A 15,412-nucleotide genomic window follows, 5' to 3' on the forward strand; every position below is an offset into this window, starting at 1 on the left:
CTCCTCCCTCTGCCTCTGAAATCAATGGCTAGTAACACCTCCTCCTCCTCCTGCCCAGACTGAGCTCCCATGAGCCCTTGCTACTGCCAAGGCTCTCTGAAAACCTGTGGGCGTGGCTTATTTAGTTTATAGGGAATTAGAGTATTAAAACAAAAACAAAAAAGTATTTGACTTGAGGAATGCCCTATAAACAATAGGAAAGGAACATAATTATGCAATAAGTAAAAGTTCACCTCGGATCCACTTTCATTTTATCGTCTTTAAAAAAGATTGTCTCAGCATGCAGGTTTTTGTCTTGCAAGGGGCACTATCGAGGAAATAATAAAAAAAAATAACAACAATGCTTATGTGTGTGTGCATGTATGTACAGGCAGTCCCCAGTTAATGAATGAGATAGGGACTGTAGGTTCATTCTTAACCTGAATCTGTTCTTAGGTTGGAACACTGTGCCATCTCTGTCCCCTGTATAGGGATGGTCGGAATGCCAATTTCCAATTCTGCGGTAAATCCGCATTCCGTCATGTACCGATTACCGATTCCGCTTTCCGCTACCAATTTCCGCATTCCAAGGCGGAGTTTCCGCCGGAAATCGCGGAAATTCCGCCCAACTTGAACATCGATTTTCTCAAAAACTATAAGGTCTTTTTGAAAACTTTTTTTTGCATCTTGTTCAGAGGATTCTGTTTAATAAACCCTGAAAATTTGGTGTTTCTAGGACTTACGGGGGCTTTGCTATTAACTGCTAAAGTCAGCGGAAAAATCCGCCGACTTTAGCGGTTAATAGCAAAGCCCCCTTAAGTCCTAGAAACGCCAAATTTTCAGGGTTTATTAAACCGAATCTTGTGAACAAGATGCAAAAATTTTTTTCAAAAAGACCTTATCGTTTTTGAGCAAATAGATGTTAAAGTCGGTTGAAATTTCCGCGATTTCCGGCGGAAATCCGCCTACGGCACTTGCATTACCGATTTCCGCATTCCGATGCGGAAATGCAATTTCCGATCGGAATTTCGGAAATTGCATTTCCGCGGAATCCGAATGAGCATCCCTACCCCTGTACCTCCTCTGTGCCCCTGTGCCACCAGCGTCCCCCTCTGTGTCACCTCCCCCCCCTGTACCTGCTTATACGAGTTTAAACGCCATTTTTTCTTTGAATTTTTTCAAATCGATTTTCTTAAAAACTACAAACTTCAAAGTCCAATGTGAATCCCAGAATCCATGCCGTTTGGCAGGTCATTCGTAAGTCTGGCGTTAGTAAGTCGGGGACTACCTGTATGTATATATATATATATATATATATATATATATATATATATATATATATATATATATATATATATATTCAAAAATAATAATAAAGACAATTTATCCAAGGGGAATTACGTATGTTTATAAAAATTACTATATTTCGTAATATTTAGCAGAACAATGTATTGCACCATAAACTGGTTTTCCTATTAAATAATGTTAATAATTTGTTTTTGATTTATTATTTTTTTATCTGTTATATATTTAAACTTACTGAGGCATTATCTTTTATTTGTATTATGTATTTATTTTTAATGATTTTTACCACATTGCCCCTTTAAAATGTGGTTCCATCATGGAACCTATAACCAATGCAAGGTTGTATTTGTATATCATTAATCACACAAAGATACAAACCAACGAGATGAGTAAATAATCCATACATTTCTGCAGTCAGCTCAGAGGCTTCTTGTTTTATCATTTATACAGGCTTATCTACTTATCTATGCAAAATTGAAATCGTTAAAGAAAAAAAGAAAAGAAAAAAAGCTCTGTTTAGATTTTAAACTTTATTCACCCTTTCGGTTTAATTCATAAAGTCTGCGTACTCCTTAGAGATTGTACAATGCTGGGGGATGAGAGAAAGATCATACAGCTCTTCAGCATAAGTGAAATAATTTATTAACCACATTAACGGGTCTTCTGTTCCAGTGTCAGGCCTTAAACTAGGCACACCTGGTTAGATCTTTGAATGCTGTTTTTGAATGGTCAAATCAGACAAAGAAAAAAGGTCTGGGATTTGTATACAACCATTATTAAGGCTGGTTTCACAGTGGGACGTTACAGGCGCACGTTAGAGCATCCTGTAACGCACCCCACCGCACAGCAATGAAAAATCAATGGGCTGTTCACAGTGCCCACGTTGCGTTACAGTGTAACGCTGCGCCATAATATAACGTACTGCATGCAGTACTTTGTAAGCGGCAGAGCCGCGTTAGACTGTTTGCACATGCTCAGTAACGTTGGGGAGGAGCGGAGAGCGGCCAGGCACATGGCTAATTAATATTCACTGCACTCAGTGACTTGCAGTGTTTACTTCCTGGAGCGGTCGCTCTGTGCGGCGATTGGCCGGCGGGACCACGTGATGCCGCATGCGTCCAAGAGTGCGCATCACGGACACCAGAGTGAGCTGCACAACGCGGCTCACTCTGACGTCCAAAGCAGAGAGCACCAGGCGTTGCGTTAGGGGCACGTTGTGCAACCATAATGCCCCCTAAAACGCAACGTCCTGGTGTGAAACCAGCCTAAAACAGAAAACATAGCCATTAGCCTTCTGTACTGGAAATGTCCAACTTTTTCAACCAATATTTTGTATAATGTAGATTAGAAAGCATTTTGCCATGTGTGACCAGCTTTAGGCTAGGTGTTCGCAGGATTGCTATGCCTGAGAGGATATGAGAAAATTTAACACTTTGTAATTAAATATAATCATAAAATAAAACATTTCCTCTCTCTCTGTGTGTGTGTATATGTATATGCGTGTGTGTACTGTATATACACAGGGGTTGGATAAAATAATGGAAACACTTAACATTTTGGCATCATAATCTTTAAACATGTTTTAAGCAATCAAAACTTGACATATGTTAATTTTTTTTTATTATTATTATTATTTGATATGTTTAATTAAAATAATAGTTTTTTTTACAGATATTTAAACCAAAGTTGGTTATAAATTATAAAAATGGCAGATCTCTTAGACTTTCAAAGAGGCCAAATTGTTGGTGCTCGTATGGCAGGCGCTACTGTAACAGAAACTGCCCGAATGCTTGGCATTTCAAGAGGTACTGTTTCAAAAGTAATGACTGCCTTTGAAAGAGAAGGAAAAAACGTCCTCAGCCTTTCCCAACCGTAAAACATGGCGGGGGTTTTGTGATGATCTGGAGTGCCATTTCTTGGAAATCCGCTCGGCCAATGATTTCCCTTAATGGAAGAATTACCAGCCGAGACTAGATATACAGCTAGAATTGTTAAAGAATGGCACGAGGAACATTTTAATGAAGTTGAGCATCTCATCCGGCCACCACAATCCCCAGACCTCAACATTATTGAGCATTTATGGTCGCTATTAGAGATTCAAGTAAGAAGTCGATTTCTGTCGCCATCATCTCTAAAAGAACTGGAGGGTGTTTTAACTGAAGAATGGGCTAAAATTCCTTTGGAAACAATTCACAATTTGTATGAATCAATACCACAGAGAATTGAGGCTATAATTGCCGCAAAAAGTGGACCTACACCATATTAAAATATATGTTGTTGATTTTCAAGGCGTTTCCATTATTTTGTCCAAACCCTGTGTATATATATATATATATATATATATATATATATATATATATATATATATATGCACAAACTCCACTTTGGCTTTATTAGTTTTCTATTTATGGGAAATGTCCTGCTGCAGCTTCCACCAGATCGATTTCTCATTATAAATTCATGTATACTTTCTATTTATCTCTATGTGATATACTGTAACTGCATCTCTGATGCACTCTCTGCTTAGAATTCTACCATGTTGAGAGTGAGGTTCCTTTAATCAAACTGCTTGTGCAACTCCTGCTTAGATTGCGAAATGTCATATTTTTTGATTTTAGTACATATATTTATGTATACGTAAGGAAACAGAAGTGTTTATTACTGCCCTGAGATACAACAGAAAGATGCTCTGTGAATATGCAGGACAATGGAAATAAACAACGCTGTCCAAGCATGGAAGGACGTGACATAAACAAGAGGCAAAATAAAATAAATTGCAGGGAGGCAAGCAAACCTGATTAAACACAGCTGACGGTGTAAAACGCTGACAGATGGAGCCTAAATACAATTTTATAAAGAAAAAAAAACATGCTTTTGGAATTGAGTCATGTTTTTGTTTTGTTTTTTTTGTTTATGTTTTTTTTTTTTTTCTGACAGGTTAATTACTCTGAGGTTAAAAAATTGATATATGAATCCTGCTCATGAAATCTTTCAACTACATAAACGGTCTGCCTTGTACAATAATATAACAATGTTAAAATGTTGTAAAACTCATATTTACAAAACCTGTCATTTTTTTACGTTAATTATTTAAAGCCTTTTTTTCTGTCCCAAGATTTTAACATTGCATTATAAAAAGATTTTGTTCCCTCTAATGTACAAAAGAGACAGAGATGAGGAATTTAATCACAGAGTTTTTTCTTTTATATAACAAAATTCATGCCTCAGTAGCCTCAGAACAAAGTCTAATTTTATCCAAATGTCAATTTGGCATTATTCCAGAGGAGTTGGGCAAATGATAAGTCTTTCAAAAATGGCACACGTAGAAGGGATAACTTGACTGCATAGCCGTACAGCAGCAAGATAAGTGTGGAGGAAAAATACCTCCCAACTTTTTACTTCGAGAACTTCATTGTAAATAACAATCTGCTTATTGTATTGTCTGTTATCCAGTAGAGTGGTGAGATCCGGTCTACAACCAAATAGACCATGAAAGTCTGTGGTTCTTTTCCTTTGTTCGCTTAACATCAAAGAGGCAATATTATAAAAAATGATATCAATTGATATTCTATAGGACCCAGGTTTCAGAAAATGCCTTCCCACCCTCTCCCCACCAATAAAACAAAAAAACAAAAAAAATTCCATGATTCGTGACACAAAGAAAACTGTTCTTCTTCAGTGAGGGCTCTCTAATTTCAAACGTCACTAAGAAAACATTGACGAAGAAAAAATGGTGTAAACTTAGCTCCAGCTTCTGCTACATAAAGATTGGATTAATTTATTTTAAAAAAAGGAAACGCGTAAAAATTACAAAAAAAGGTGAAGGTACTTGGAGAATAGTAAAATGTAGCGTTCCTTTCTTCCTAAATTAAAAAAAAGTAAAAGAAAGAAAGAAAAATGATGAAAATAGCCAAGTCTAAAATCAACTTCCGTTACAAAGCTTTCTGGTTGGTTACGTTGGAGAGCTTGTGTTTGCTTTTTTGTTTGTTTGTTTTATCTTCCTTTGTGCTGCCAACGCCGGTAGACCAATCTTGTTCCGTACGGTGCCAAAACCCATTGATGTGTCTTTTGATAGATGCTGTTGCCATTGATTGCCGCTAGCCAGCCGGTTGTACAGTCTAGTCGTAGAGAACCACAAGCTCATTAGCTTTGTTTCTTAGGTCTTCTGATCTGAGCATAGATAGGATCTTGTGATAGGACCTATGGAAAAGAGATTAAATAATAACGTGATGGGTTTTTTTTTTTTAATTGTAAGTGTGTTGATTATTATTATTATTGATTTATATAGCGTCAGCATCTTCCGTGGTGCTCTACAACAGAAAGCTAGTTATAACAATACACAAATTAACAATATAAAACAATGGTGGATTACAGATGATGCAGTGAACAAATCAAGCACAGATTTTACATAGGGGTTGATGATATGTACAACAATAACAAAAAAAACATTTGTAAAGCACTTTTTTCCTGTAGGACTCAAAACACATAGGTATGGCTCAGACCAGTAATTGGTTGATTGGTAAATTGTGGTACAGAGGAATAATTCTACGCAGATGCCAGGCTAAACAGGTGGCTCTCAGTCTGCATTTGAATAAGTCCAGGGATGGGGCTGTCTTTACTGGGTGTGGTAGAGAATACCAAATTATAGCGGCATCATGACAGAAAGCTCTGTTTACAAAGGTTTAGAGGTGCACTCTGGGAGTGACCATGTTTATAGATCCTGCTAATCTGAGGTTGTGAGAAGTGTGGTGCATTTTCAGCAAGTCCTTCATGCATCCAGGGCCCATATTGTGAAGGGATTAGAATGTCACCACACACAGCATTAGGAGATAAAGGGGAAAGAGAGCCATGGCCAGTCGGGTTAAGTGATAGGACAATAAGTAAAGGAAAGCTTTGCGTGAGATGGTAAAGTGGTGGTCAGTGGCCAAAATGTACTGCAAAAGTTGTTGATTTGCTGTGGCATGAGTCTATGAAAACTATAAGCTAATGGATGACTGCAATCACATCTAAAATGTTAAAGATGCATTATGATATACTGTATAGCTAAATAATCTGTTAAATGTACGACATCCCTAAATTGCAACATGACAAGCAGCAAATATTTACTTACCGGGATAAAGCACAGGCGCAGTAGCAGCTTTCCGATTGGGCTCAGGTGGAAATAGCCGAGCCCGATCAGGTCCGCTCTACTGTGCAGGCAACGTGCAGCAGAACTACACGGACCGGATCCTAACGGAGGTGTACGGATCCTATGTTAATCAATAGGATCCGTTTACATTGCTGCGTTAGAATGGATCCATTCTAACGAAGCAATGTGAACGGGAGGCTGTGATAAATCAGGAGCGATGGATGTGTCGCATTGACTGCCTCCACGCATGCGCATGTGAAGCATTGAATGCGAACGTCCTCAGCCAAGGTCATAAAGCCTTACCTAGCAACGCATGCACAGATCCTAATGGACAGGATGGGGGACATGTAAGTACGCTTACGCTGTTATGCTTACTTGATTCCCACCCAGGAGATGTGTACATTAAAGTGTACCAGAGCCAAAGCTCGGGTACACAAAATCAGATACTTACCTAAGGAGAGGGAAGCATTAGGATCCTATTGAGGCTTCCCTTGGTGGTTTGCTGTTCCCTAGTCCCCAAAGATTAGCGACAAAACATTTTTGTTACCGCATTCATGGCCTGCACAGCACATGTGCTGTAAAGCTGGAGCCGCAGGTTCTGTGTTACTGCGCATGCGCGGGCTGGCTCAAGCTTCTAATGTGCGGCCATAAATGCGGAAGGGGGAGCCGTGCAGCAATGATGCAGAGGGGGGCCGCACTCACCAAAGGAGAACACCGGACCACCGAGGGAAGCCTCAATAGGATCCTTTGAAAAAATAGTAAAAAAAAGAAATATCATGCACATAGGAATCTTTCACAAAATCATGCAAGATGGCCTTTGTGATACAAAAACATATTTCACACGACTGCTCTAACAAAAGCACAGCGTTCAAGCAAAGCAATGAAATGAGAATAAAAGGAAACATGCAAGTAGAAACACAACAGCAAGAGAAGAGGTTAAAGGACAGATACCTACCCCAGTCTGTGCTATCTAGCTACCGACCTCGGGGGCTATAGTATCGCCACTGGACTCGCCCTGGTCAGTGCAGGAGGAGGCCTGAGGTGCATCAGGCTAAAACACACAAAAACATCATAACTGGTACTTTTCCCTGAACGATCTACACAGGTCAGAGTTTAGTAGAAAAGAAGGTAAAGATTGAGGTCAGTCAGACAGAAAGCAAGCAGCGTGGCTTCTACTTAGAAAAAAGACAACAATGCACTCTAAAGAAACAATGTGCTCTAACTCAGCGCTACACATTAAAAAGATTTTCACAAACATTATTGGAGACATTTGCCACTTCAACTGAACTTCAGTTACGAGGCAGACAGCTAACCCAACCAGATGTCAACACTGATGAGTAAGACACAATTAATTTTTATTTTTACATATAAACATAACTGGGGGGAATGGGATACTCAGAAGCTAACAGCCTCAGAGCAGCATCACACTTAAGGGCCCGTTTCCACTAGACGCGTTGCAATGTGGAAACTGCTCCGCATCGCAACGCAAGGGAACTGCAACCAATTCACGTCACTGGAGTAGTTTCCATTGACGCGGATTTACCTATGTGATCCGGCGCGATGCGACGCGGGGGAATTTATGGATAGCATGCTGCAGTCTTCCTCAGCACGCATCCGAGTCCTCACAGCCGCAGGGGAAGCAGGAAATTTGGGCAACTGAGGCTAATGGACTATTTGGGCACCGCCATAGGAGCTAATGTAAATATTGGATGTTTGGCTAAAAAAGAAATTTGGGGCCCCGATAAATATCGTTTTGTAAAATAGAATGTTATAGATTTTGTAATTTTTATCATTTGGAAAACATTAGAATGGTGTAGTTTTTGACATTTTTATCCTTCTGAAAATTAGAATGGTTGAAAAATGTTTTCTTTTTTTAAATAACGTTTTGAAATTCATGGTTTTAAAAATTATAAGGTTGGGAAGGGGGATTTTAAAGTTAGGCCTCAGGAAGGGGGGTCTTAGGGATAGTTGTCAGGAATGGGTGTTTTAGGGTTACATGTCAGGAAGAGGGGTCTTAGAGATAGGTTTCAGGAAGGGGGGTTAGGGTTAGGCGTCAGGAAGGGGGGGTCTTAGGGATAGGTGTCAGGAAGGGAGGTTTTAGGGTTATGCATCAAGAAGGTGGTTTTACGGCTAGGCATGGGGGGGGGGGGTTCTGTGTGAGAGTAGGGTCAGGTTTAGTTGTAATAAAATATCGGTAGCATTTACCAATGCTTTACTATTGTCATTACCACAGTACATTTTTTTGTTTTCATTTGGCGCCCAATTCATAACAGTATGTATCGTTTAGACTTATATTGGCTTCACCAGGTGCCCATTTTTCCTTGTGCCTCTATTTCATGCATGCACTTTAAGGTTTAAAGGACAACTGTAATGAGAGAGATATGGAGGCTGCCATATTTATTTCCTTTTAAACAACACCAGTTGCCTGGCAGCCCTGCCAGACAAGATTAGCCACATGCTTGTTTCTGGTGTAATGCAAATACTACTGGAGCAAAAAAGATCAGCAGAGCTGCCAAGCAACTGGTACTAGTTAAAAATAAATAAATATAACAGCCTCCATATACCTCTGATGATTCATAAAACTCATCACATGAACTACCATATCTCATCTTAGGGTATATTCACAAAAGAATGCTAACATTTCTGTGCTCAGAATATATCACGTATCACGCAAATTATGTTACTTGCTTAATGCGTGTTATGCAATTAGCATAATGCATGTTGTACAAGCAATGCATTAGTTGTATACAATGCATTGACTCAAATTGTGTGATCAACATTATGTAATTTGCAAAAGGTCTATTAAAATGTTAACTTTTTGCTACCCCTTATCTTAGCTCATGATTTATCTCCGCTTAACTATTTTAATTAATGCGTTATAAGCTAAACTCATGATTTATCTATCCTTATCTGTGTTAACTCATAATTTATTCCTCCTTGGGTATATTCACATACCTCTGGTAGAACTGCTGTGCGCAGGTAGCGCACACTAATTTTACTGGTCCACGTGAAAGTTATGTTGCGAACACTCCGCAACTACTGCAACTCACATGCATATGGTGCTAGTATAACATGCGTTACCTTGGTAACATGGGTTGCACTATTTGCGCAATGTGAGGTATGTAACTTGTGTAAGTACCATCAGTTTTACTGGAAGTACATGAATATACCTTCTCATCTGTCTTAAGGTAGCCATGCACTGGTCGATGTATGGGTAGATCAACCATGAGATAGATCCCTCTCTGTTTAAATCTGATCAGAAAAAGATCTGCTGCCTGGCCATACACTGCACCCACTTCAGCATGAAATCTATCAGAAACCGGTCTAGCCCCTCCGCCGCCTGCCTGGCCACCCACCCAAGAGAAAAAGTGACCCCCCGGTGTCCATGCTCAGTTAAGTCTCACTCTTCTAGAATACACTGTACAAGGGCATGGGGGGGGGGGGCACTTTTACCCTTGGGGGTAAACCGTCCCGGGGACCATCTGTCCTTGTGATATCAAACGCCATTACCGCCACGCACCCGATCAAGCACTTGCGACTGAGATTTACCAGCATGTGCGATCAATCTTTTCAACTGATTTTGAGTGGAAATTGAGCATAAGTTTGATTGATCGTCCATGTTGTGGCATCAATTCTTTTACAATTTGATAACGTTATCAAATCAGCCACAATATTGGTTAGTGTATGGCTACCTTAAACCTATCTCTCCTTATCTCTCTCAAAGGATGATTTATCTCTTGTTATCTGTATTAATTCATGAATTATTTCTCCTTAAAGTCAAGGTAAAAATACAGCTAGCTCTCTTGGGTTGATGCCAAGAGTCAGGTTCAATCTCTGGCCAGAGTACGATCTGCATGGAGATTGTAACGTATTGGAAGGTAAATATGCTATTGTGTGAAATTGGCCCGAAACTTTAGGAATTTTAGCCTGCGTACGTATTATAACATTGCCGGTGAGCTGGGCGCAGGGTCAGCCGAATGACTCCTCGCCCTGCTGCCGCTCAAATTCCTGGTAGCGTAAGTACTATTCCCCCTTGGAGCCATAACAGCTCGGAGGGGGAAGTAATTCAAAGTTCAGTGATCAGAATCCCAAATTACACTTGTGCGGGGCAAGCACTATAGCATAAGTGCTGGCGCCCACCTTCAGTGCTCGGGGCTTAGCACCAAAACGACCTGTTCCGTTTAGCCTATGCTGGGGACAATACAATGTGAGCTCCTTTAACCTCCTTAGCGGTAACTCCAGATTAAGCAGAGTTAGAAATCCACAGCTCAGAGCGGTAACCCTGAGTCTGACTTGTGGTGACCGCTGCAAAGTTAATGCAGAGTCTAGCTTGCAGCGGGCATTTCAACTCACCTCCCCGGGGAATCAGATGCCAGCAGCCATTCTACTTCCTGCCCTCGGAGACTCTGGATCCCTCTGGTAAGTTCGCCGGCTGTTGTCATGACGACAGCCGGCGATCTCACTATAGGGGTACAGCGCCACCAGGAGAATGAGGGAGAACTGCGGCGCTGAATCCCAGGGAGGTAAGTGCATTTCCAGTGGCATGATTGCTTTGCGGTTTCAGGGTCTAAAAGCATACAAAAAATTGCACTGCTTTGAGACCCTAAAATGTGGAAAGAATTATACCACAAGGGGAGATTAATGGACCGGTAGTGAAATTAACTACTCTGGGTATCGTGCATATTTCTGTGGAAGATGCCCACAGTATACAAAAGCAACATAATAAGAATAACAGCCTTGGCACTTTCCATATCCTTCTCACTTGTGGTTTCTTTTAATTCACAAGATGTCAAAATCTGCCCAGAATAGAGAAGTCTCCTCAACAATCTGAAGATTATTTTCAGTTCTAACAAACGGAGGTCCTCGCAGTGATTTTCCTTTTGGAATATCCTCTCTTAGTCTTTATGATAAGGAACATAAATTCCGCCCCGTTCTAGTGGAACACAATGCTCCATCATCTGTCATATCTCAAACATCAAACAGAGTTGTAGCGCGCAGCATCGACACTCAACTTCCATCAATATTCTTTTTTACTTTTTTCTTGTAATAATTTGTATTAGTGGCTTTGCGTTGTCTGGAGGGTAGGTTTGTATTTGAATATCTTCCAGCTACTTACTGCATCTTGTTCTACACTTTTACTGGGGCTTTCAAAGCCTTCTTCAAAGATGTCGTCTGGGATGGGATCGCTGGTGTGAGACGCTGAGGACTTTGATGGCGAGCTTTGCCTTGGAGCTGGCGTGGGCGCTAGGAAGACATGACATTGGAAAAAAAGTTAAAAGACACCATGATAAATAATAACATGTGCTAGCTACCGAAATGTGGCTTTAAAGTATCTTCACAGGGGATATAGGACACCTCAAATCCAGGCAAAATGTTCTCAAACAGCATCTACGTGCCTGGAGTATAAACTAGAAGAGAAAGACGTATTTCACTGCTCATGGTCATGTGCAGGCATTTATAAACTAAAAAAAAGAACTACACATCTATTTTCATAGCCCATTCAGGAGACAAGCAGTGGCAGCTTCCCTAGGTGGGCTAAAAAAAAAAAGTAGGTTACCTGATCCGTGGGGCTGAGCGGATCAGGTAGCCTCAAAAACGCCGCTCCTGTGGGTTTCACTGGCCCACTTTCACTTTCGTGACCTATAGAGATTTTTTCTCTCATCCAGCGTGCAGGGAGGCGGGGGAGTGGAAGGGGGCATGGCCAGGGAAAGAGAGCTGCCCAATGGCAGCTCTGGAAACCCTGTAAGAATGTATGTTTACCTCCAAGATAGCGACTAATATTGTCACTAATCTCGGGGGGTGGGGAGAGGGGGGGGGCATAGCGCGGCGGTGGAGGCAGAGAGTGGTGGTGTCGGGACACAGAGGCATGTTATGAGGCAGAGAACAAGCCCCTGTGTCCCATCTGCCCACCTCGGGTTCTCTTTAATATGTCATACATACTACCTCCAGTCATACGTGTCAGCTCAGTGCTGTTCATTAAAGAGAACCCAAGGCGTAATAATTGTCAAAAAGTAAATAGTTACCCAAGGAGAGGGAAGCCTCTGGTTCCTCCAGAGGCTTTCCACGCAGTCCTCCGCCACTCCCCGGGACAGTCTTTAAAGGGAACCTGAACTGAGAAGGACATGCATTTTTCTTTTTAAAATAATACCAGTTGCCTGACTCTAGGACTGGTGTCCGTGTGCGCTTCAGATGCTCCTGAGCTCCTGATGAGTCAATTGTGATGAAACATGTCGGACAGAGCTTAGGTACGGAACTGAGAGCGAGACTAGCAAGTAAGTGTGGGAAATCCGAGAGCATCCCGATCTGCGGTGGTGGCTTAAAGAGAGTCTGAAGCGAGAATAAATATCGCTTCAGACCTCATAGTTAGCAGGGGCATGTGTGCCCCTGCTAAAACGCCACTATCCCGCGGCTTAACGGGGGTCAGCGGGGGAGCGCTTCCTGGTTGGGGCAGGGCTAAGCACCGCAGCCCTGCCCCACGCGCGTCTGTCAGACGCGTATCTCTGCCTCTCCCCCGCCCCTCTCAGTCTTCCTTCACTGAGAGGGGCGGGGGAGAGGCGGCGAAGCGCGTCTGATAGACGTGACTGGAGGCAGGGCTGCAGCCGTTAGCCCTATCTCCAGGAAGAAGATAATTTACGACCAACTTGCGACCAAGTCTTGAGGGGGTGGGTTTGGGGGTGAAGGGACCCCCGTTTAGCCACGGGATAGCGGCGTTTTAGCAGGTGCACACGTGCCCCTGCTAACTATGAGCTCTGAAGCAAGATTTATTCTCGCTTCAGAGTCTCTTTAAGCATGCATGGACACCAGTGATAGCAGCAGAGGGGATAAAAAGTGGCAGCCAGAGCCCAACTTGATGGGGGAGAGCCTGTGTTAAAACTCTGTGCCCTACATTTGAGTCTACATATTGTGAGTGCAATCGCTTTTTAGAAACCAATACATTTTTACAGTTTTACACTATGAAAGGCTTTTTTCCTCTGAGGTAATATTATATGGCGAATGGATATGTGCATATGAAGAAAGAAGAGCAACCCAGGCAGGTGACAGTTCGTGGAGGTGGGGGCCAGCCCCTAAGTGTCCTGACGCGCAACTAGACCTACATTTGGGTCTTGCTGGTGAGTCTGTTACCATATGGTGTGGTGGTGGATATATTCAGAGAATTACAGATGCCAAGACGTTACCAAGTGTTAATTCCTAAGAGAATTGAATGAACTAGGACTTATTCATAAACTGAAATTGTTGCCTATTTGTCTATATGGTTGTGAATGTGCTACCTTCTCCGATTACTGTTTAAGTTGTATGTAGAAGGAGCAGCTCCAATCAGGACACTTGTGCTTTTATATATGTTCTATGGATGTGGCGCTTGTCTCTACTTGGATAGTCCAGATGTAGTTCTAGTCCGGTATGAATATTCCACATCCCCATTCTTTCCATTATGTCAGCGGCTATGTAAAATAATTCCATTAAAAATAGTGAGTTAACTCACTATAATAATTTGATGCCTCTTTCAGCAGATGGTGTCATAGGCAACTGCCTAGTTTGCCTAGGCTTAAAAATGGCTCTATTTGTTTTCCAGACAGTTTTGCGCCAACTGTTTCATTGGATGTACGTACAATCTTTAACTGCCTTTGAACTTTTTAATTATAAAGTTGGTATAAACATTTGATACCTCTTCCAGCAGATGGTGCCTTAGGCAACTGCCTAGTTTGCCTAGGCTTAAAAACGTCTCTAAGGCCAGAAACCCACTAGGAGCGATTTCTAATCGCTAGCGATTTGAAAAAGCTCTTGCTAATGCAATGCTATGGGGGATTTTTAAAAAAAAACCCATCGCTCAAGTGGGATCACACCCATAGCATTACATTAGCAAGAGCTCTCAAATTGCAAAACGCTCAGAAAATCGCTCCTAGTGGGTTTCTGGCTCTTACTCTGTTTTTCCAGCCAGTTTTGTGCCACCTCTTTCATTGGATGTATGTAAAATCTCAAACCGTGTTTGAACTTTTTAATTATAAATCTTTCACAGCCACAGACATCCTGCCAAAGTGCATATAAGCCTACAGCATTATTTATTAATTTTTTTGTGTAAATAGAAAGTGATTTGTCCATTTATATATAAATAGTGCTTAGCTGGTTTAATTAAAGCGGAATATAGCCCTGCATTTCAACTTTGCTCTAAAACATTATTTACAGTATATTATATGCAACCAGCATTTTTTTTTTTTACTAGACCAGCATTGGAAGGGTTACACAGTGCTTTAAAGTTCCTGGAGATTTCTGCAGACGCATCCGAAGCTGACATAGATACATTTTGTTTACATAAATGTATCTAAGTGTTGAATGTGACTCATCTCTCTGACTGAGAAGGAGTTGGAGGACAGCCAAAGAGTGTGTAACATTTCTCAATAGATACATATAACTAAATAGAATGTAACAATCTGAACTTCTGCATATCTCTCCACGGAACTTTAAACCTCTGTGTTTAACCCTTCCAATGGTTTTTGCATATAATATGCTGTAAATAATGTTTTAGAGCAAAGTTGAAATGCAGGGTTATATTCCGCTTTAAAGGCCAAAGGAGAAAAAAAAATATTTACAGCTTGCTCCGAAAATGCAATAGAAAATGACTTTGAGAAGGCGTTGTGTTTTTGGAGGGCACAGCGAAGTGGTGATGAAGAAAAAAAAATAATTTGCTGGCGAATAGATAAAAGAACACAGGCTGTTATGAAATCCATATTTCATTGTGTATTACAGATATTGCTGCCAGAAGTTTAACAGACTCCATCAAATTCCTCTTGGAGTCAGTGGTTTGAGACTAATAATTTTCCCGGGCCGCCTGTTTGCTGTCTGAACCTGTTGAGAAGCATTTTTCAAAGGAGAAACATGCATTCATCATGCAGCGACGGATGAAATATTTAAGCATGGCCTTTTTATTAGTCGCTGTGTATATAGATTCAAGTGCGGAAGGTTTACGCAGGGCTTCGGCAGGAGGGCCCTAGATCTTCACAAGTA

The 15,412-nt window shown here is 41.2% G+C and overlaps 1 protein-coding gene across 11 annotated transcripts in view; it reads right to left on the reverse strand.

Moving 5' to 3' along the window:
- Positions 1-1,799: 1,799 nt before the first annotated feature.
- The window catches only part of DAB1 (DAB adaptor protein 1), a 996,155-nt gene continuing 982,542 nt past the window's right edge, over positions 1,800-15,412 (reverse strand). For 10 of the 11 annotated variants that reach the window (XM_068239411.1, XM_068239410.1, XM_068239407.1 and 7 more), the window contains 3 exons: positions 11,529-11,656; positions 7,368-7,463; positions 1,800-5,484 (listed from right to left, as the gene is read on the reverse strand). In XM_068239411.1, coding sequence (XP_068095512.1) covers positions 7,383-7,463; positions 11,529-11,656 — 209 coding nt within the window. In that variant the 3' untranslated portion in view covers positions 1,800-5,484; positions 7,368-7,382. The remainder of the gene's footprint in view (positions 5,485-7,367; positions 7,464-11,528; positions 11,657-15,412) is intronic. The other variant, XM_068239401.1, reaches the window with a different exon arrangement.

Source organism: Hyperolius riggenbachi, chromosome 6 (genome assembly GCF_040937935.1).
Source record: "Hyperolius riggenbachi isolate aHypRig1 chromosome 6, aHypRig1.pri, whole genome shotgun sequence".
In the NCBI taxonomy this organism is placed as follows: Eukaryota; Metazoa; Chordata; class Amphibia; order Anura; family Hyperoliidae; genus Hyperolius; species Hyperolius riggenbachi.